At 35.2% G+C, this 21,155-nt stretch overlaps 1 protein-coding gene across 3 annotated transcripts; it reads right to left on the reverse strand.

The window, feature by feature from the left end:
• Window positions 1-1,197: 1,197 nt before the first annotated feature.
• Window positions 1,198-18,340, reverse strand: LOC120005534 (DNA topoisomerase 1). 3 transcript variants are annotated; one of them, XM_038855219.1, is made up of 23 exons: window positions 18,182-18,340; window positions 17,654-17,842; window positions 16,338-17,102; window positions 15,849-16,267; window positions 14,812-15,466; window positions 13,797-13,883; window positions 12,963-13,009; window positions 11,834-11,943; window positions 11,587-11,687; window positions 10,632-10,724; window positions 10,376-10,459; window positions 10,136-10,219; window positions 7,960-8,028; window positions 7,143-7,202; window positions 6,880-6,951; window positions 6,525-6,632; window positions 6,328-6,404; window positions 5,300-5,383; window positions 4,494-4,608; window positions 4,291-4,380; window positions 3,755-3,820; window positions 3,575-3,670; window positions 1,198-1,549 (listed from the first exon to the last, which is right to left on the reverse strand). In XM_038855219.1, exons 2-23 carry the CDS (start codon window positions 17,744-17,746, stop codon window positions 1,430-1,432), a joined length of 3,495 nt encoding a protein of 1,164 aa, XP_038711147.1. In that variant the 5' UTR covers window positions 17,747-17,842; window positions 18,182-18,340; the 3' UTR covers window positions 1,198-1,429. The 3 variants fall into 3 exon arrangements, with proteins under 3 accessions (XP_038711147.1, XP_038711148.1, XP_038711149.1); XM_038855220.1 differs by having other exon boundaries at window positions 17,654-17,856; window positions 18,182-18,336; XM_038855221.1 differs by having other exon boundaries at window positions 17,654-17,875; window positions 18,182-18,330.
• Window positions 18,341-21,155: the final 2,815 nt, after the last annotated feature.

Genomic DNA, 21,155 nt, shown 5'->3' on the forward strand with positions numbered 1-21,155 from the left:
ACAAGGTTCCGCAGCACATTCGTCATTGTTTCTTCCTCTTCTTCTTTCCAAATGATCTAGGAGATGGGATGGGAGGTATTCAATCCAACCATAGGCTAGCAAAAGAGTTCCTTTGTAGACTAGATTCATAGTAAGAGCTAAAACAATTCCAGCAATAGGTAGCAATTATCGCCGAGAATATTTAAAGAAAGTTGACATTGAATGACTTGACTTTTCCTCTTCTACAAAGGTGATCATACCAGTTTGCCAGGTGGTGCTTATTCTAATTGATAAGAAGTACGTATTGAGAAAGAATACTAAGGCGGCCTACATACTGCCATATCATGTTTTTGTTCCGAACGTGAAATTTTTTAACATTTTCTTTAGTAGTTGTTGCTACACAATGAATTGCCATGGTCATATTGATATTCCCTAAGCAAGGGAAAATTCCTTCTGCAATAGATGTCATTCATTCTTCTGCTGTGAAAGTAAAATAACCCACTTTATGACTAGTTCACTTCTGTAGTGTATTGTACATATTTCATGCATGACAAGGATCTTGTAACATCATAAGGCAGATGAAGACAGGGAGTCGACCAGTCTTGGTAGTAAATCTTTGAAGTGTGCCAAGAAATCCTGTTTTTGCTCTGTTTTTAATCTTGGGGTGCACTTCTAAAATGTTTTAGTTTTTAGGTACTTTTGATGTATTTATAAGAATTTAAAATTCCATTAGTTACATTTAACAATGGGTGTATTTAATAAACACATTAGGATGTGACTAAAATCTTCCCAAATCCAATTTAATGTCTGTCAATGTCTATTGGGCCTCCAGCCCAATATTCAAGTGGGCCAAAAACTATTGTCAGTTGGCCACAACCCAATATAAATGGGTGACGGTTACGGCCTATCATTATTGTTTTTTATTGGGAACCCGCAGCTATGCACTGAATAAATTCATTTTGAACACGCACAACAGCCCACAAAATTTCACGAAAAAAACCTGCATCCGGACCGACTCACAGAGATGTTTGAACCCTAATAAAAAGCCATGACAAACATGCACTTAACCAACCAAATTAACCTTACAAAATACATAAAATCGTACGGAACATATGGAACCGCAAATTTTGAAGGCCATATAATACAGTGCGACCCATTGAAAATCTAATAGCACCTTGTGCCACTATGGATTGACAATTTCATCAGTCGTCATCATCATCAATCATCAATCATCAATCTCATCATCATTATCAAAGCACTTATCCTAAAAAGTTTGAAATCTACTATAACATAAATCCATATGAAAATCAACGAGAAAATTCATCACAACAAAATTGATTATTATGTATATACAATAAATCTTCTATTTCAAAATTTCGACGTATACTCCAGGATTGACATGTAAAAAAAATTTAGTAAGAGTTGAAATTCCTGCAATGAACCCAAATGTTTAGGCCTCCAAGGGCTCCTCAATCTTTGGCTTGCCCTTAGGTCGGCCACATCGTCTTACGTCTGTACTCGATAGAAGTTCCAACGCTTTCTCTAAGGTGACATCATTTGGCTTCACACTCTGCACGTAAATTCAGGTAGCATATCCGTCAGGTACACGCTATAGGCACAGAGTATATATCTTCTTCTTCTTTTTTAATTGGGCAAAACACACCCAGAAACTTCCATTAAAAACCAGACACAATAACAGAAAACGACTAATGTTCACATTAGAACACCTCCTGCAAAGGCATCTCCTAGGAGATGAAAAACAACCAAGATAAAGAGAGTAATTCCGTATCCGAACAGGGATACCAAGAATAGCTAATCATAGCTGACCGTTGGGACATCGGTAACAATCAAGCAGGTCTAGGAGGTGCATGTAACCAAAATGCGTGGGTGAAAAACCTAGAGAGATTGAAAACGTAGGTTACAAATTATGGTACATTGTAATGAATATAAATAGAAATGATGTCCAAACTAAAAGAAAATGTAATGAGAAAAAAATCGATAGGATTTAATGGCTTAATTGATGTTAGAGAAAGAGATAATGTCATAATTACAAGAGGACCTCGATGAGATTGTTGAGAGTATTCCAAGTAGATGCAAATTCTCTCATCTCATCAGTGGATTCAAAAGGAATTTTTCAAAGAATACTACAAATATGAAAAAATATATATACTGGCTAAAGTTCCACAGCTTAATCCCGAACAGCCTATCTAAGAGGAGATTATGGTCAATTCTAGCAGTTCACTTCAGGAAATCATTAACGTATTCGATGCCATCTTATATTGTGCTTGTGACTATCTGCACTATCGGACTAACTGGGCACAACCTATTTGAAAAGGCAATGCTTTGACATGTTGTTACCGAGCTGTGTAACCTTGTTGCTAATGAGCGAGGACTGCGCACCTTGCAAGCAAACAAGTCTCTCTTCCCGTTGTATGCCAATGAAGAGTTCGAGAGACCCCCAACGGGGTGTGGAGAGCGAAGATCAGCTTTCTAAAACGCCTAAAGGAAGCTCAAGCTAAGGAGGATTGATGGCATGAACACCCCGGTGAGCGTAAGAAGTCCTACCTCTCATCCGGGTGGGGTGATCCAAGGAAGGAAGAGGGAAGCTCGGATCGTCTTTGTGCACTCGGAAGCCAAGGTGTACATTGAAGATATGAGTTTGGGATAGAAATGAGGCTGGAGAAACTATTTGAGTTTTCGTGTCACATAACTTGTGCCCAGTGAATATATGGTTTAAGAAAAAAAAAATTAACATTTAATTATCTTTAGGAGTGGACATAATTTCAGTCAGATAGATTTTATTCTAAAGTGAAAGATAGATAGAAGAATTTGAAAGCATTGTAACGTGATTCCTGGCAAAGTCTAACCACACAACATAAAATGGTAGTAGTGGACGAGAGTCTAAAATTGGATGATGAAATCTAAAAGGTAATAAGTATCTAGCTTCTAGGGAGAAATTACTTAAAAGATGGAAATTGGAATTTAGTTGGTGAAACAAACTTCATTGGGATAGAGAGCAGCTTGTATCAAACAAGTAGCAAAAGAGATACTTAGTGAGTCGAATGTCATGTACCAAAAGGCACAAAAACATGGTGGTGGAATGAAAATATTAAAAAAAAAATTAGGACTAAGAGATATAGGAAGTTATATAATGATAGAGACATTGATAGTTCTGAAACATAGAAAGTAGCTAGAAAAGAAGCTAACAAAATTGTAGGAGAGACATGTTATAGAGCATACAGCCATACAATGGGACTATCAAAATTGTAGTAAGAAATGGTATGAAATCAATAGGACTTAATGAAAGTATGATCGTAGAAGGAAACGAATGGTAGAAACGAATACACGTACGGAGTTTCTAATAATTTTCTCATACTCATGTAGCATGACCCAAATTTTTTGGATAATAGCTCAGATGATAATGTTGTTGCAATTTGCCTTCTATCATCTCCAACAAAACATCCTAAAATACTAACAATCCTCCAACATATCAACAATAGCAAACAAGGCTAATTTAGATAATTAGCTGCAGAAATATATGGTCAAGTTGATGCCAAGTAAATGCTCAATTTTTTTTAAAAAAACAAAGATTTACCTTGGGGACAGATGCAATTGTACGTCGATGCCTAACAGAAAATCCAACCTTAGCTAACTTTAATAATACCGGATGCCCATCCTTGGGATGGTTTCCCTGAAAAGAAGTAAAAGGCAATTGAAGTTAAAAATACTAAATGCTTAAACGAAACAGAACTCAGTCAGAAATTGACAAACATACCAGTGTCACAGGATACCGCAGTAACTCGATAGCATCATCAACAGTAATAGAATCCACATCCTTAATCTAAAAAGAATAAATTTTGTCCACCTTCAGTAATGCTTCACAGACTTCATTTAAAAGCAAGACAACGTTTTATAGTTATAGCCAAAAGTCAGGTAAAATGAAGTTTTAAGGCTAGTTATCCGTGAAATAAGACCAAGAAATATAGATGAATATGTGTACATATGCATAAATAGTCCTTAAACATAATCGTTGTTATCGACCTTCATTCCAATGATCTTATATTAGCGTATGGATCAACCACTATTAAAGAGGAAATGGACAGGCACCTACCTCACACACAGAGAGGAAGAGGGATATAAAACCAACAAGAAACATGATGTTCACAGCACCATCTATGCGATGTATGATGCTTAATGTAAAAAGCAGAAAGATACACACGAACAGCCCTTAAAACCTTACACATTTTACAGGCTTACAGCTGCCCCTAAAAGACAGCCAATATACTACTGCAAAAGGATGGGTTTACATACATGGGAAACAGAGGCTCGTTTAGGTATGTATCCCTTCCTATCTTCACCAAGTTGTACATAGAATCCGTAAGGGCCATTCTTCAAGAAAATCTGGAATAACACAAGGACAAACTTTCATTTCTAAGTTGCATGAACAACATATTATTCTAAAAGGACTTGAGACTCTTCAGTAACATAAAATAAAGATCAAAGTAAGATCAGACCTTTTCATTCGACATTGTATGTACACCTAGTAGTTTTGGTTCCTCCACACTACTGTTGTTGTTCTGAGGAGTTTCTTCTTCTTCCTCATCACCATATAATGTCTTAGCAATGTACCTGTGCATTAATTGAAAAAATAACTGTTTGCAGGAATGGGAAAAACCACCAATGAGAGAGAAGGAGAAAGGATTGTTGCGCCTTAAAGGAAAGGATTGTTGAGCCTTACTCACAACTCACAGCAGTTTCCAAAGTTTATAAATTGTATTCTCGAAAACCATGAATGATCATACCCTCGAATTATTTCGTTTTCAGAGATTTTAGATTGTCCATATAAAACCTATCAGTATTCCAAAGACCGGGACAATTGCTTGGTCGTGTTAGGGCCAATGTTTTCTAGTTCTCCCTAACATTAAGGTCCACTAAAGGCTATGCAAAATAGCAGCAGCTAATATACAGCAACATTGGAGGACAATATTATCATTCTCCACAACCAACAAGCTAGCAATCTCTTTCTAGTCAAACAATGAAGTCCTAGGCAATAGTCTCGCCAATAATCTACATGCTTCTAAGTTCTAACAAAATATGGTTGAAAATATGAATTTGTGGCAAAAGTTTCTAGTATATGCAGATAATTTACAACAATACACTAAACGAACCAATTAATTATTGGGTTCTACTCCGAGAAATTTAATGATATCTTGCTTGTTACATTTTTAAATACAGGAATGTTGCGTATTGAAGCCTTTTCTTTTTGCCAATAAAAACAATCTTAGGAACATTGAATAAATGAAACGATGTTTATACTCACTTGCATCTTGGGTGTTGATCACATCCTATGAAATATCCTGCCCCAAACCTACTCACTTTGAAAATCAAAGTTCCCTCCATGCAACTGAACATTCAAGTAAAGTTAGTAATTTTTAAAGAGCAAACATAGTGAAGTTAGAACAAGTCACAAAAGAAGATGCATTATACAGGTATCGTCTTGGATTTAGTTCAAGGTCAATACACAAGTAGAAATCTGAGTTCCCAGCCAATTAATTGATACGGAACTCCCTGCTATATATGAAATCTCCCCAAAGAAATCTAGATTCCCATCCTTAGGAAGGACATGAAGTTTTCCTAGGTTTACTCCATAGCTTCCATATACTAACTAATCAAAATCTCTTCCATCTCTCCTTAATTTCTATGTACCAAGAGGAGATTTTTTTTCTCTACGTCTTTGATACACTCACATGGTTTCAGTTTCTCATGTTTTCACCATTCTATAAATTTCTTTCCCCTTCTCTTTTCTTTCTACTCTGTTATATAGCTTGATATATGCTTTGTAACAAGCATCTCCTGTGACCCTATTAGTTTCATTCTTCCATATTTCATAATTTTTGAAATTATTTTGAACCCCCTCATTATATGTTTTGGTAACCTTCTTTTTGGTCTTCACAGCTAATTTAACGTCGTTGTTCTATCACCATGTTTCTTTGCTTTTTGGTGCTATACCCTTGGGCCCTTATTCTTTGATCTAGGAAATAAGAGACAAAAAATTTGACACCAAGCTCAAGATCTCAGGAAGGCATTGTTCAGGCTTAGGAGAAGCCCAAGGAGTTTTTTGAGTGAAGAATCTATACCTATACAATACCAAAAAAGCTGCATGAAGCCACAAAGCATCTAGTGTGAACAGTCATCACACTATTTGAATCATTTTAAAAGAAGTAACAAGAACTTTTATTATCTTTCGTTAAAGAACCATTAGTCAATAGAAATGGCTTTTTACTCTTTGCAAGTTGAATTCATATTTCATCCCCATGAAAAAAAAAAGAAATGGCTGCACCTATTTACCTTGGACACGTCCTGCTATTATCAGGGAGAGAAGCAAACAAGAAACTCCCAAATGTTTTCTCCAACATCTTCTCCACCTGAAAAAAGTTCAGTTAGGCATAAAGCTTATAAATCCTGAATACAATCCCGAGAATGAGAAGCAACACCCAAGAAATGCATACACATCATCTTTCTAAAAAAGTATTGGAAAATCGTACCTGATGAATGTGGACTTTATCCGTGCGGCTACAATATGAGCTAAATCGCGTCCAATAATCTCTTAGGAGGCCTTTCCACTCGGTTAAGCCAGCAGATACATTATCAAGCTGTAGGCGTAGGTCATAGATAAAAAGAAATTAATGACATCATTAGGATAAGAGAGGCAAACCATCATTCACAGGTGAGCGTATAAAAAATATATCCAAGCCAGGGAAAAGCAAGTGCATCGAGCAACTAATGACAAGAAATTGATAAAATCATTTTACAAAGGAAGCAAGACAAGAAAAAGTCATTACAGCAGCCGGATAATAAAAAATTCAAAATCTGAGAAAAACTAAAAGAAAATCAAATCACCTCAGTCTCCATATCAGCAGTAAAGCTATAGTCCATGACCTCAGAAAAATGATGGGCGAGAAATGCTGACACCTAAATGTTCCAAAAAAAATTGTACAATAGAAGTGGTTAACTCTAATGGATGACTTATTTCAAAGCAATGGCAAGTTCAGGGAGAAAAGAGGGAAAATGATACACATGATAAATACTGCCAATACTTAATCCCAACTAGCAATCAAAAATCTTAACATAATTTGCAATTAAGAAACAAGGCCAAAACATACCATACGACCACGAAATTCTGGATATAATACACGATTTTTTACTGTCACATAGTTACGGTCCTGGCATCAGCAAAAAAAAACATGGATGTTAATAATAAGCTAGAGTTATACCAACAAAAAAAATTATTAAAACTAATCGAGACGGTCAGTCCAGCAGAACAGACATAAGAAATTACTCTCATTTCCAGCTCAAACAGAAGAATTTCTCTAATGCAACTGATTAAGTCATAATCTGAAGCCTCTTTCACAGAAGAAGTAACAGGTACAACAATGGTAACAATAGATTAGATGCTGGACCAAAACTGCAACAGCAGTATAGCTTAGATCCTCTTTGGCACCAACATGCAATTTAAACTCATACATTACGGATTAAAATAATGGGGTGTGACGTCTGCACTTTCTCCAGCAACTTATCCAACTCAGTGTTTGAGGCCTGACAAAAGCCCAGTGGACAGCATCTACTTTTTCTGTTGTTTCCTCCACTTCTATCTTACCTAGATAACCAACAACCCCACGCTAACTAGATCAGTTAAACACTAGTCCGTTACTTGTTACATCTCACACCACTGTCTCCTACTCATCAAAGACTAAGCAATCTCCCAAACAGGTGTTTCTTGCAAGCCAAATTCTAAAAAACCATAGAGCAAGGATGTCAAAATATATATCAACTCATATTCTAATTTGATACAACATTTAGTTCATTTTCACAGACATCTTAACATAGTTACCAATTATAAACAAATAAAAATGCAGAATTCAATTAAAGACAAGAAATAAGAGTAACTAAAAACATGACTATTTACAGCCAATCTATTACCTGTAAAACTTTCATGGTGGTTGCATATGTAGAAGGTCTTCCAATCCCAAGTTCCTCCAACTTCTTAACCTGTTATACATAACAAGATTGAAAAGAACTGTGAGAGACCTCAAAAAAGCTGTAAAAAGTAAAAAAAAGACATCAATGAAATCAAGAGTGTTGGCTTACGCACAAAACACTCATATATGCAGGAACCAATTCTATTTGAACCACCTTTTTTTCACCAATGCAACTTCAAAACACTAAAATTTTCTTATGCTTCCAGGATTTTTTTAAAAAGGTGGTGTACACGTACCAATTCTTTACTATAGTGTTTTTATGTATGTGTGCGATTTTAGAGTTGAAGCTGTTTCACTTCACCCTTTACAACACAAACATATGAATGTTTAAGTACTATAAAGTAGCTTTTATAGGCATTCCTCTATTTGGCCATGTTATTTCGGAAATAAAATTTCAATTTTAATTAATGAAATAAATGTTCAAAACATAAGGGCACAGCACATGCAAAGCCATCTTAAATTAGAGGTTTGGATTCGATTCTCTTTGCGAGAGTTCTTGTCTTATGGTGGTGAGACTCCATTTAATATTCTACAAGAGATTATTCTACTGAGACTCTAAGGTTATTCTACTTTGTGCTTTACAAAACACTCAACAAATCCCTAAAATTCTGCCTAGTTACTGTGCACAAGACAGAAAAGCAGCAATTCATACTTTCTTAACCGTATTCATATTGTAGAACAACTTCAAAAGTTGGCCTACATCACCCAGGCTCTTAACTCTTCGTCTGCTGGTCTGGCTGTAACCTAATCAATGCCCACTAGTGATAAAACAAAATCAATGGAAAATAATGAAAAAAAGGCAACCCCAAAGCTTGCGGACCCAATCGCAATGGAGAATAACCCAATCTGTGGCCATCTTTTAAAAACTATCATTTCTTAAAGGCTGAATTTGTACAGGGTACATGTAATAATCCAAATTGGTTTATTTGTAGCAGGTTCATCTTCTAGTTTCTCTTTAAACAATAAAAAAAGGGATAAAACTGGAAGATGCTCAAGAGAATCTTGGCCACAGAAGAAATTAAAAAAATGGATAAGTGTGAGAAACCCTACTGCTTTGTTGTTCTACTAGGGAATAGTTGGGACTTTGGACCATTGCACTGGTATAAGAAACAACAACAAAGAAAGAAGAAGGACGAACAAGACCATTGTGTTGATAGCATATATGATATCCTTTAATTGCCTAATGAGGATAGTCTCAAAGATCATTCCAACTTTTTAAATTTAGTGCCTTTCTCGACTCTGGTGCACTATGAAGCACGGACACGGACACGAGTGTCGGACACAACACTATATGGATACGCCGACACGGCAATTCTCAAAATTCTAAGGATACGACACGTCAAGGACACGGCAAATAAATATTAATTAAATATATTTTTAAATTTAATTCATATAAATATCCAACTATAAATCAAAATATTATAACATCATATTAATCAAAAGATCCAAAAATAATTATTAATTTCATGCATCTAAATCTTCAATTGGATTTTCTTCAATATTCTCCATCCTTCGGTCATCAAAAATAACAGCTTCTAACTCTGGTTCATCAAGTGACAAATTGGCTATTTGAAGAACTCCAAAAGGGTTGGGAATTCTAAAAGTGTTAAGAGAATATTGTTCTTTTTATCAATTTCTAAAAGGGTTAGGAGTAGTCGTTTTGATCCATTTTTAATAGGATTAGGAATTGTCAACTTTAAAGTTGACCATTTAAAATTAAATATTTTTGTTTTGGAGTGTCGGACACGCTTGCACCGCGTGTCCGACAATAAATTTTAAAATTCAAATAAATAAAATTTTGCATGACATGTGGACACGTGTCGGGCAAGTGTCGTGCAAGTATCGTGCAAAAGCTAGTGTCGGACACTTGCATTGGCTATCAATGCGAGTGTCCGTACTTTCCTGCTGGTGCACATATTAAATGAGCCTTGCGCCTTTGACACTACCGATTTAACTATAAAAACTTTGAGATCATTCACCTCCCCAGCACAAAACCCGTGGGAAATTCCCACTGACATAAACAGATGGATCATTCACTAAAAGCAACTTATAGGATAAACAAAAAACACTTCCAAAAATGTTTATGAAAAAACAAAAAAGGTGGTCAAATATCGTACCAATGTTCCCTCAGAGTAGTGAGGTGGAGGCTGGGTAAAATGCTGCTTGGGTTTTACTTCAATAAGGCACAATGAATCTCCTGCCTACAAGCGTACAAGTTAGAAGAGGCATAATCTGCATTATATTTGGGATATTTAAATTTTAAAGTTAAAAAACTAGGAGTTACTTTATGGAAATGAGAAAATAATATGATGTAGAATGGTGGCCAGAAGATATCTATGCCATCAAAAAGCCACTACCTTCAATGAATTGAGAATTGCAAAAGCTTCTTCACGACTTTTTCTCTCATTCTCCTTCTGTCTAATTGCACCAGCTTCCACATCCTATAAGATTAAAGAAAATCCAAATTGCAGAAAGAAGAAAACAAAATACAAAATTACACTGAAACTCGTACTGATCAAATGTAACTCAAGTCATTAAAAATAAATATTTACTTGGCACCAACCAGTTCAATTATTAGCGAACAGAAAGCGTGTATTAGTACAATGGGGGTACCTCATAAACTGCCTGGTATCCAAGAAATGCAACCCTAGAACAAGCAGACCTGAAAGCAATGGAATCACCAGCATTCCTTATGTCAACTTGTATCTGGTAAGATCAAAGAACGTCAGTGAAATGCAAAGATAACTGCAAGTAAGATCTAGAAATACTCATAGAACATGACAGAACTCCAAAACACAGAACTCCAGAACTCCAAATGAATAGTGATACACAAGGCTTCCACACGGAGCCTAGGTCGAGGAAGGGTAAGATGTACTCCGCTTTATCCTCAAATGGCAGAGAAGCAGTTCTTAGGAATTGAACCCCTGACCTTTAGGATGCAGTAAAGTAACTTTACCACCAGGCCAAGGGCTTATATTAGTGCATCCTGTCTTTTTGTAAATTAAAAAAAAAAAAAGCATATAGGATTTTATAACCTATCTACATATTTTTCTTTCTGAAGGATGTAACAATTTAGAACTAGACATAAGGAAAACAAATACACACAGTTACACATAGCACACACGTACACAGCGACCAAATTCCCATCTGTGCTATGAAATCATCTGCACACAATCAAGATGCACTGACATACCATGGTAAACAAATAATACTTAGAAATGTGCCTTTAATTCTTGTTAATAATTATGAAACAAAAGAAAATCTCAGTGACCCCTAAACAAACAAGCAAATACATGTGGATACAGATGTAGAAGCAAATTTCTTAAAATACAGAATAATGATATAACCATATACATCAACTGACAAAGTGCCTGATAAGTTGTGATAAACGGATAGTTCACCAAACAGAAAGCTTTTGAAAAGAGAATTTACAAAGAGTAAATACAATATCACTACTAGCTGTAATGATCCATATCTCCACAAAAAGTTCAAACTTGTTACAAGGATGCTTATACTAATTGAAGTATATAAACAAGAAGTTTCCATACTACTGTATCCAAATTCTAACCTGCTCAATGGTAGAGGCCTCCATTTGGCATGCAACTGTACGAGACCATATAAGAGCATATAACTTCAAGGAATCTTCATCAAGTAACCCAATAAGCATTGCTAAAAGCCAACCAAAATAAATTCCACCATTAAAATCTCTAAGCAAACCGGTAAGAGGTATAACGAATAGTCATTTTCATCACAAAACTAAATTAAAAATGGATATTATTTTGCCTCAACTAGCATGCAAAATAATAACTACTTACATGGTAACCTCCAAATATCAGTAGGTCTAATCGCTTCATGGGCCTCCTGGGCATTCTTCACCTTCTTAAAATATTTGCGTGCAGTATCAGATGTGTAATTTGGCCCATACCTGTGTAAAACAAGTTTTCATCTGAAAATACATTGAAGAATACAACATGCTGAAACTCAAAAAATAAGTTGGAGAGAATTGCAATTCAAGAACAGTAAAATGAAATCTGATCCTTTCACTAACAGGTCGTTTTAAATTTTAAAGGAAAAAAAGGGTACGTTCCAAAGTCCAAAAATGAAGAAATTCCATGAAATGGAATGGTCAAGCTACTGCAGAAGATCACTGATCAAAGCCCGTCCAAAGCAGATATTTAGAGAAGACCAGGTCTCTCATTCTCCCGAAGGAATTAGCATAAATATACAGAACCACAACAAAATTGCTATCACTCCACAAAATGCCAGGTCAGAATCAACACCAAACTCAATGGCCACACAACTACTGAATTTATGGCATTGTGGACAAGGATCCACCTAACATGGGAGATATTGGGTTTTCCTTAAAAAAATTGTTTTCACGTATAGTATCCAAGAGAGAGAAACATGAAAAGCTAATATGAGCCTAAAACCACAGAGAAGTTCAACTATTAAACGCAAGACCAGAAAAATAAAATCAATAATCATTCCCAGGTAGAAATCAACACTTCAGATGGAAAAGGGGAAACCACCAAACAAAATTCTTCAAAAAGATAAAGATCCTCAGATATCTCCAGAAAACTGAGCAGGGACTAGAGAATAATAAGCGAAAATATTTTCTCCTTAATTTCCATAATTTGTGTCACTCATTAGAGATGCTTATAATAATTCCCCAAAAGATACTCTAGAAGTTCTGTATATGTGGTAGAAGATCATAATAGAAATTAACTTATTTCTATAGTTCAACAAAATGGAATTATGTTGAAGAGCAGCAAGAGTGTAACAACTCATGCAGATGCCACTTAAATAACTATTTTCTTTCCAAAGTGTCCTCATATCCATTGATACTACATATTTCTCTTGACTCCCAAATGAATTCTTAATTACAAAACAACATCACTTCCAATAGATATTTGGAACAAGATTTATAGGAAATCTTGGAGTCACCTTTCATTGACCAAGGAGCGTATGTCACCAACAGCTTGATCAGCTATCTGGAAACCACAGAAGAAAGTATTAGATATCCCAACAATAAATAGTAATCTGACTGAAACAAAATCTTCAAATATAATAATTGCACAATAAAGAACAAACTAAAGAACCATGAAGTTAAAACAACCTCGGTAAACTAATTGCATAAAAGAGAGGAACCAAAATAGACTGAGAACAGAAGCATGTAATGAATGGCAGAAATTCATTAGTTCCGGGAAATATTGAGAACAGAAGCGTGTAATGAATGCCAGAAATTCAGTAGTTCCAGGAAATATGTGAAATTTCATCTTTATTTAATGCTGAAAGCCAAGAATTCAAATGCAACATTATCTTGACTTAAGCTCAGAAACGGATTGCTAACATCATCAAAAGATCTGGTTATTACTCTAAAAGCATAACATCTTATTGGACAGGATTTACCTAATTATAATAATACACTTGACTAGCAACTGAAAAAAGCTTTTGAAATCTAAAACAAAATGTTGAGCATGCACACAAAATAATGTCAAAAACTATTAACAAAAATCTTCTTCTTAATGCGGCCGCTTGTTCCCTTTTGGATATCGTATAGCTTCTGCTTTGTAATTTATTATGATTACGAGTAGCAAACACAAGAAAAAGGACAGATCGTGAATTCTGAAATACAGATAAAATAGCAAGGATGATTTGTGGATTCGGTAATATAGATATCAAAATTGATCATCCCAACTGTATTGCAGTTGGGAAACACAATATGAGAAAGGTAGCCATAACCAAGGGAGATAACCATTCAGCAAAAGTAATACCCACATGTAATCCATCTGTTCTCATGTATGTTATCAAACCCACAGCCTTCCCATCTGATAACTGAACCCCCTCATAAAGCTTCTGTGAAAGCTGCATTCACAAAATCATATTAAGTACAATCACAAAACAAGTAGTGACATTTAATTCATAAACACTTCATAAGCCCTTGAGAGATGTATCAGGGACAAAAGGGGTTGAAGATAATATCATGATGTTAGAAATTACTGTAAGGCCATCACAACAGTGAGTGAAAATATGAAATCAGATCTAAAAATTTGCGTTGGATTAATAAAGTCGAACCATATCGTGACAATTTACACATTTGAAAACTTTTGGCGAATAAAAGAAACCCACCAACAGACCATTCAGTTTTAGCTCGAGTCTATAATGATATAGGAAAAATAGAAATACCATGATACACACGAATCCTATTATCTGAAGCAATAGGGGAAAATGTAATTTTGAAGTTATTCTTCGTGTATTGAAGTAAAAATTGGTGGAGATTGTAGCTTTTAATCAAACAAAATGATGAAGGATAACTGATTTTCTCATGGATTCATACAGCAAGCCACCAAATGTTTATGAATAAGGCCTTTAATCATGATGATGAACTTGACCCACTTGTTAGCCAATTGTAACCTTCGGAAGCGCCATCTATAACCAATAATAACGTTGCCAAATAGGAGGGGAACTCTCTGTAATTTCGTTAAGGAAAAATGGGACAACACCACATTTTAGTCATATTGCAACAAATTAACCCCATAAGAAAATGCCAAACTTTATCTAGCTAAGATACAATATTCAAAAATTATATAATAGATCAAAGGTAACGACATTCTATGAATCACAAGAACAACTATGCCTTCATATCTAATAACAATGTTATAAAGAATAACATAATCATTATGATTCAAGCAGCTAATGGTAGGATTATTGTGTAGTAACGTGATACTGCAATTTCAAAGAGACAAAAGTATCATAGGGAAATTTAGAATTGCAACACATAGGTTTCTCAAACCTTCATTGTGTAAGTAGCAGAAAAATGTAATTTGTTTGCAGCGTCCTGCTGAAGTGTTGATGTTATATACGGCGTCGGGGGAGTTTTTCGCAACATATTCTTTTTTGAGCCATTTACTTGAAATCTTGTGGAATTGATCTTCTGCTTAGCATCATTTGCCTCCTTATCAGAGCTGATTGAGAACTGATTTAACTTTTCTGAATCAAAATGTGTCAAATGGGATGGAAAGGTGAAGGCATTACGTAAGGAACCAGCTGCTTCTTGGTTGAACCCAGCCTCAATTGTCCAATATTGTTGTGGCTTAAACTCATCAACCTCCATTTCCCTGTCACATATGAGTGCCAATGCAGCAGATTGGACGCGTCCAGCTGACTGGCAACCTGGGAGTTTCCTCCATAATAATGGTGAAATGTTGAACCCAATCAAATAATCTAGAGCACGTCGTGCAAGGTAAGCCTGAACCAAATTGACATCGACTTCTCTCGGATTTTGTAGAGCATTTTTAATGGATACCTCAGTAATTTCATGAAAGACAACCCTTGCCACATTAATATCTTCACGTAAGGCATCTTGCTGTTGCAACATCTCAACGATATGCCAGGCAATAGCCTCTCCTTCACGATCAGGATCAGAAGCAAGAATAAGGTTTTCTGCTCTGAGGAACAATGCACAAGAATGATAAAATTTAGAAGCAAGAAACCAAGACTATACAAAAAGTCGACAAATCTTGACAAAAAAATTCATGCCTATTAGGAAATCAATTCGTATAGCTTAATAAAAAATAAAAAATAAAATATCCTTGAAATGTATGACAAAGGCACCTTTCCCCTCAAACTTAAATCTAAAAGTTACATTAATAATTTATAATTAATAAATAAACAAAAAATGTATTAGTTAGAAGAAACATTAATCAACATACAAGAAGTGTATTAAAAGTAACATTAATCAATATAAAATGTATTGTGATTCACCCATTATGTGATGAGAACACTTGTTCTAACTAGTGAGAATGATACACAAAAGTCAAGGGATCATACCCGCTTAGGGCGACCTTGATACTCTTCAAATGAGTCCAGGCCGCAGATGGAACCTCCCATACCATACTAAAGTCATCATCAGGGCGCACTGATCCAGATCTTGCAGCCAAGTCTCTTACATGACCATAGCTTGGCAAGACTTCATATATATCACCAAGGTAACCCTGAATGACCTTTGCTTTTGTAACGGACTCAACAACCACGACAGATTTGCCAGTTGGAGGAAATAGCTGCTTCAATGGTCTTTGCCCAGATTTTACGTTGCTAATCTCCTGTGGACACCATTTCTGTAGGGATCCATTAACTGCTTTAACAGATTTCCCCTTTCTACTCGAGTTCCCACTTTTTTTGCTAGACTGCTTCTTTGTTGGAGCAGAACCATCAGCCACTTTCACTAGCGTCTTTGCAGCCACAATTTTCTGAAAGATTGTTGTGTTAGTCAAAATATAGCAATCGAGTAAAGGACCAAATCCTATATTAATAGCTAACCTCTGAGGACCGTGTGGCTCTCTGACCACTTTTGCTAACTGTGGAACTCTTTGTTTGGGTAGCACTTTTGGAATCTTTTGCAACAGGGGATTCTTCAAAAATGAGAGCAGCAGAAGGTTTTTCCTTCTTTTTCTTGCTAGTAGAGCGCTGCTTCTTGTTTCCTTTGACTTGAGAGCTTTCTGTACTATTTCTAACAGAAGTTGAAATTGATGCTTCCAACTTCCCAGCCTCCTTCGGTTCTCCAACCAATGGCTCATCTGAAGTCGTAATTTCAACATCTTTAGCAGCACATAAACCTGAATTAGCACTTCTAGTTTTAGCATGAGCTGTCAACCCCTTTGCCTTATTCCAATGCTTATACGAACCGTTGAAAGCCAAGGTATTTCCATCTCTGACACCCACGCTTTCATTTTTGCTTGTCACACTAGGACTCTGAGAAAACAATCGCTTCCGAAAAGCTCTACAATTAAGTGAACTGAATCCAATGCCACTGTCCAAAGACCAAGGACCATAAGTAGGCCCATGGGATGTGCGACTAAGATATACAAATTTTGAGCAAGATTGAACTGTTACAACATATTTGCGCCCATTACTGAGAATTGGAAGGTGATACAAGTTGTCTCCATTTGTTGGACAATTGGTTGTATTGATGGAAGAGACTGTGACCTTATTAATTCTAAGCTGTAAAAATTTGTTATTTTTGTCAAAAAAACCAAACGAAGCGCACTGCAATTGAGGGCCTCGGTGATTCTGAAGTGCCCTGCACTGAAACACCATTGGCAGTAAGTTACATAAAACTGTTTCAAATAACGAATAAAGTTGCAAGCTCGTATGTGGATATGGGAGTTTACACCATGCATGTGTTCAGCAAATGTGCCTAAAAATATCATGCCTGAAGTGTTCTCAAGCTTTATCTTGTGGTCCTTTTGGTTACAGAGAAAAAGGGAAAAATATAAGCAGAGTCCTTGGTTCTCTCATGTAGTTGCTACTTTTAAAAAAAAAATGAATTGAGCCCAAAGTTTGATAGGTCGAATCAAACCTTCAGGCATGTATAAAAAAAATATTTGGAAGACAAGCACGTGTGTACATAATCAAAAGCATAAATGAGAATGACAAAGAAAAGTTAAGAATTCAAAAAAACTGAGACCTCTGTCTTATATCCATTTCATTTCATGCATACATCAGTTACCAAAACCACATTCCTAACTAATTATGAGATAAAATTAAATCAACAAAGTAATACACTTTCAATAAAAATATGCTGGACCCAGAGTATCAAAAATTCGGAAAGAACAATGTGGAGAGGAGGTTAAGACCTTAGCCGTGAAGAGGTCAAAACGAGAAGTTGAAGGTGGGAAAACGGAGCAAGAACTGGAAACGAACGATAATCCTCTATGCATCTGAGTCATTTCCGTGCAGTAAATTGAGATTTCATTTGTTTACATCTCTACTTTCTTCCCCGGTTCTTCTTACACTCATGCCGACTGTGTCTTGCTGCAACACACCTAGAGATGTGTTTCTTTTACAGCATCAGAAGACTACGTAAACTTAGACTAATTCAAAAATGTAAACACAAATTCAGCTCAGAAATTTAACAATCCCAACTCACGCATCTTCTACTATATGTGAATTCAAACATCAAATTTGTAAAATAAACGCCAAAAATAGAAAAACAAATTGTGAAAAGAAAAATAATCCAGAGCGCACCGCAATACAACAACATCCACACCCAACCCAGCACAAATCATAAAATCCATCAAGCCAACCACCTCACACTCATGCAGAGAGTGTTTGAGCATGCAAATGGGATTGCTCACTTACCAAAAAAATGAAAATGGGATTACCTGATGGAAGTCAAAGAAATGGACCCAACCCGTCGCCGGCGCTCCCAGCGAGCCAATCAGTGATAGAGTTGATTGAGCTTTGGCGCCTTCAGTTGCAGAGTGGCGCCTGTTCTTTCGCCTCTAAACCCTAAACCTTTCACGTCTGATATTTTGTTGGGTGACTGATGGTTCGAGAAGAGTCAACATATTTTAGTTGACCTGGGTTTCTCAGTCGTACGCACCGTTTCAATTATTATCATTCAACTCGCATGGAAATATCAAAATATAATGCAATTTCCGATTATTTTTATTTATGGTCATATCAGTTTTCAGTTGACCGTTGTTTTCAAATGTTCTCATCATAGCATCCACAATTGTAGTATTTGTGTGTACACTCCAAATTTCTCAATATTATATTCTATCTCTTCTCCTCTCTCTTAGGTGGCACAATTTAATTTGATGATTAGGTCCCACAACCTACACTATTCATCAACACTCCATACATTACAATACTCTATATACTCATTTTCTTTATTTTCTCTCTCTTCATTTTCATCTTCTCTCCCTTTCTTTTCATCATCTCTCTCTTACTTTTCATCACGTATCTCTTTCTTTTTCATCATCTCTCTCTTCACTATTCATCAATTACTATACACTTCAAAGATCATGTATGGACTAATTTTTCAAATGTCATTTTTTATCACAAGTGTGCATGTAGTGCTTAACTTATTAAGAAAATATCATCTCAAATACCCATTGTGAACATCTAACGCTTAATTTATCAATAAAGTATCATCTCAAACACTTTAAAATCATCCCATTGTGGATACTCTCCGTATATATACTTTGTTCAGTTTCACTTCTTTCTCTCTACTTTACTTTTTCTGCTATATAAGAGGGAGACACGGAGAAAATAGGCATAAAGAAAATCGTCGATTACGATGATCTGTGACCGCGTCACCGATGAAGAGAGTGGGGTTAACAAGAGAGAGGGAGGCGACAAAATCTATGAGCGAAGATCAATAATCCATATAGAGAGGTGTGAGAAAGGAAAACAAAATATATTAAACATATTAGAGAGGATGAAACTAAAATAAACCTAATAAAAATATGGTTTGAAATAGTAAGAGATGATATAAATTCAGTAAGAGTTTATGAAAATGTAATCCTAAGGATAAATGAATGGCGAAAATAAATACATTTAGTGGATTATAATTGATTTTCTTACATATTCATGTAGTCCACCCTAAAGATAAATACTCGGACGAGGTGATGATCAAAGTTGTGACATAAATATACACCCCCTTCAAACATTTTGTGTAGTGAATGATTTTTCAGGTTGATTGAGCCAATGATTGCAACAATGCGATATTAACATCCATTTGGGAGTGCTGTAGCACTCCCATTTCGTATATTGTTTTGGTATGATTGATACATCACGTTACTATTAAATTTTTTAATTTAATTGTCTAGAGCTTCGTATTATTAAATGGGATAAATACTCGTTATAGATTAATAACCACGCTAAAACAATAAGTTAGGCCTATATACATATATATGTACACTGATATTAATTTGATTATAAATATCATATAATTGGGTCAAATATTTCCAGCTATGTTACTGGCTATTGCCATCTCATAAGTTTATCAAGTGCATGCTTAGCTTACAATAGTTGTGCTTTTTTGTTTCTCGGACGCTTTGAAAGTCTCTTGTGAATCTAGGGTTCATCAGAGCCTGACGTCTTGCTTCAACAAGTCTCCTTGAGTAGTTAATTATTTTCGTAGAAGAGTTTTTATTTATTGCGTTTTTAGTTTTTCTACATTGACTATTGCTAGACTTTTTTTGTTTGTAAATTGTCAGACAACCATTCTTCAACCATGGACGATTCAGATTTAATTTGTCAAACATGGTTTGATAATTTGAGACGAAGCAAATCAACATTGTTTCGAGAACTTAGACAATATATTAATATTCTCCGTATTTTTTTTTATGATAGTTCAAGCATAAATGAAATAACAATACATATTAAAAATACAATACACATATGTCTAAATAACAAACCGTTGACTTATATATATAGTTTATCATAAAAATATTTTAAATTTAAATCTAAACAAATAACACGCGTGAAGCATAGATACACTACCATAGTTTTTTAGAATGTATTTGGATTGATGGATTTGGAGGGAGGGAAAGAGAAATGAAATGAGTTTCCTCAAATTCCATCGTTTGAATAGTTTAGAAAAAATAAAGAGAGATTTGAAGAGAATTGAGATAATAATTCATTAATTTTTTGCCGAAGGAGAGAGGGTGATTAATTAAGTTATCTATAAGTTAAAAATTTATTTTACCCTTATAAATAATACTCAAACATAAAAATAAGAATAAATTAAATTTTTTTTTTATGATAACTAAACAAAAAATATATAAATGATTTAATTTCTTTTTTATCTATTCAAACTCCAAAGATGAGAGAGCCCTCCAGCCCCCTCTCTTCCCTTAGCTCAATCTAAACACTAAAGTGTTATTTCGGATATAAGAAATTTTATCTACACGCCATTAATATACCATCTTTACACTATTTTTAAAATTTGTATAGTTTACATGAATATCATTGTATACAATGACATATTAACCCTTAAACTAAAATTTTAAAATAAATAATTTTTACATATTTAATTAGATACTACTAACTTTACACCATAATTTTCCAAAGGGAACAAAATAATAACAAGATGACATTTTTCTGGAAGAAAAACCACACAGGCTGTAGTTTTTCTAGAAGAAAAACAACACGGTCTTGTCGTTTTTCCTCTAAAAAAACAACACGGCATGTTGTTTTTATTCAAGAAAAACAACATGATCGTACTGATTTATGGAGAGATTACAAATCGACAGTGTCATTTTTTGAGAAGAAAACGACAAATGGTGTTTTTTTTAACAGATAAACAACACGATCTTATCGTTTTATAACCCTAGAGACGGATCTGGT

This window comes from Tripterygium wilfordii, chromosome 9 (assembly GCF_013401445.1).
Source record: "Tripterygium wilfordii isolate XIE 37 chromosome 9, ASM1340144v1, whole genome shotgun sequence".
In the NCBI taxonomy this organism is placed as follows: domain Eukaryota; kingdom Viridiplantae; phylum Streptophyta; class Magnoliopsida; order Celastrales; family Celastraceae; genus Tripterygium; species Tripterygium wilfordii.

Coding starts and splice junctions, on each gene's coding strand:
- LOC120005534 (XM_038855219.1), bottom strand. CDS start 17,746: ATGACTCAGATGCATAGAGGATTATCGTTCGTTTCCAGTTCTTGCTCC. Junction 7,203..7,959: donor CCACCATGAAAGTTTTACAG/GTAATAGATTGG, acceptor TGCTGATGCCAG/GACCGTAACTATGTGACAGT. Junction 1,550..3,574: donor CAATTGCATCTGTCCCCAAG/GTAAATCTTTGT, acceptor ATTTACGTGCAG/AGTGTGAAGCCAAATGATGT.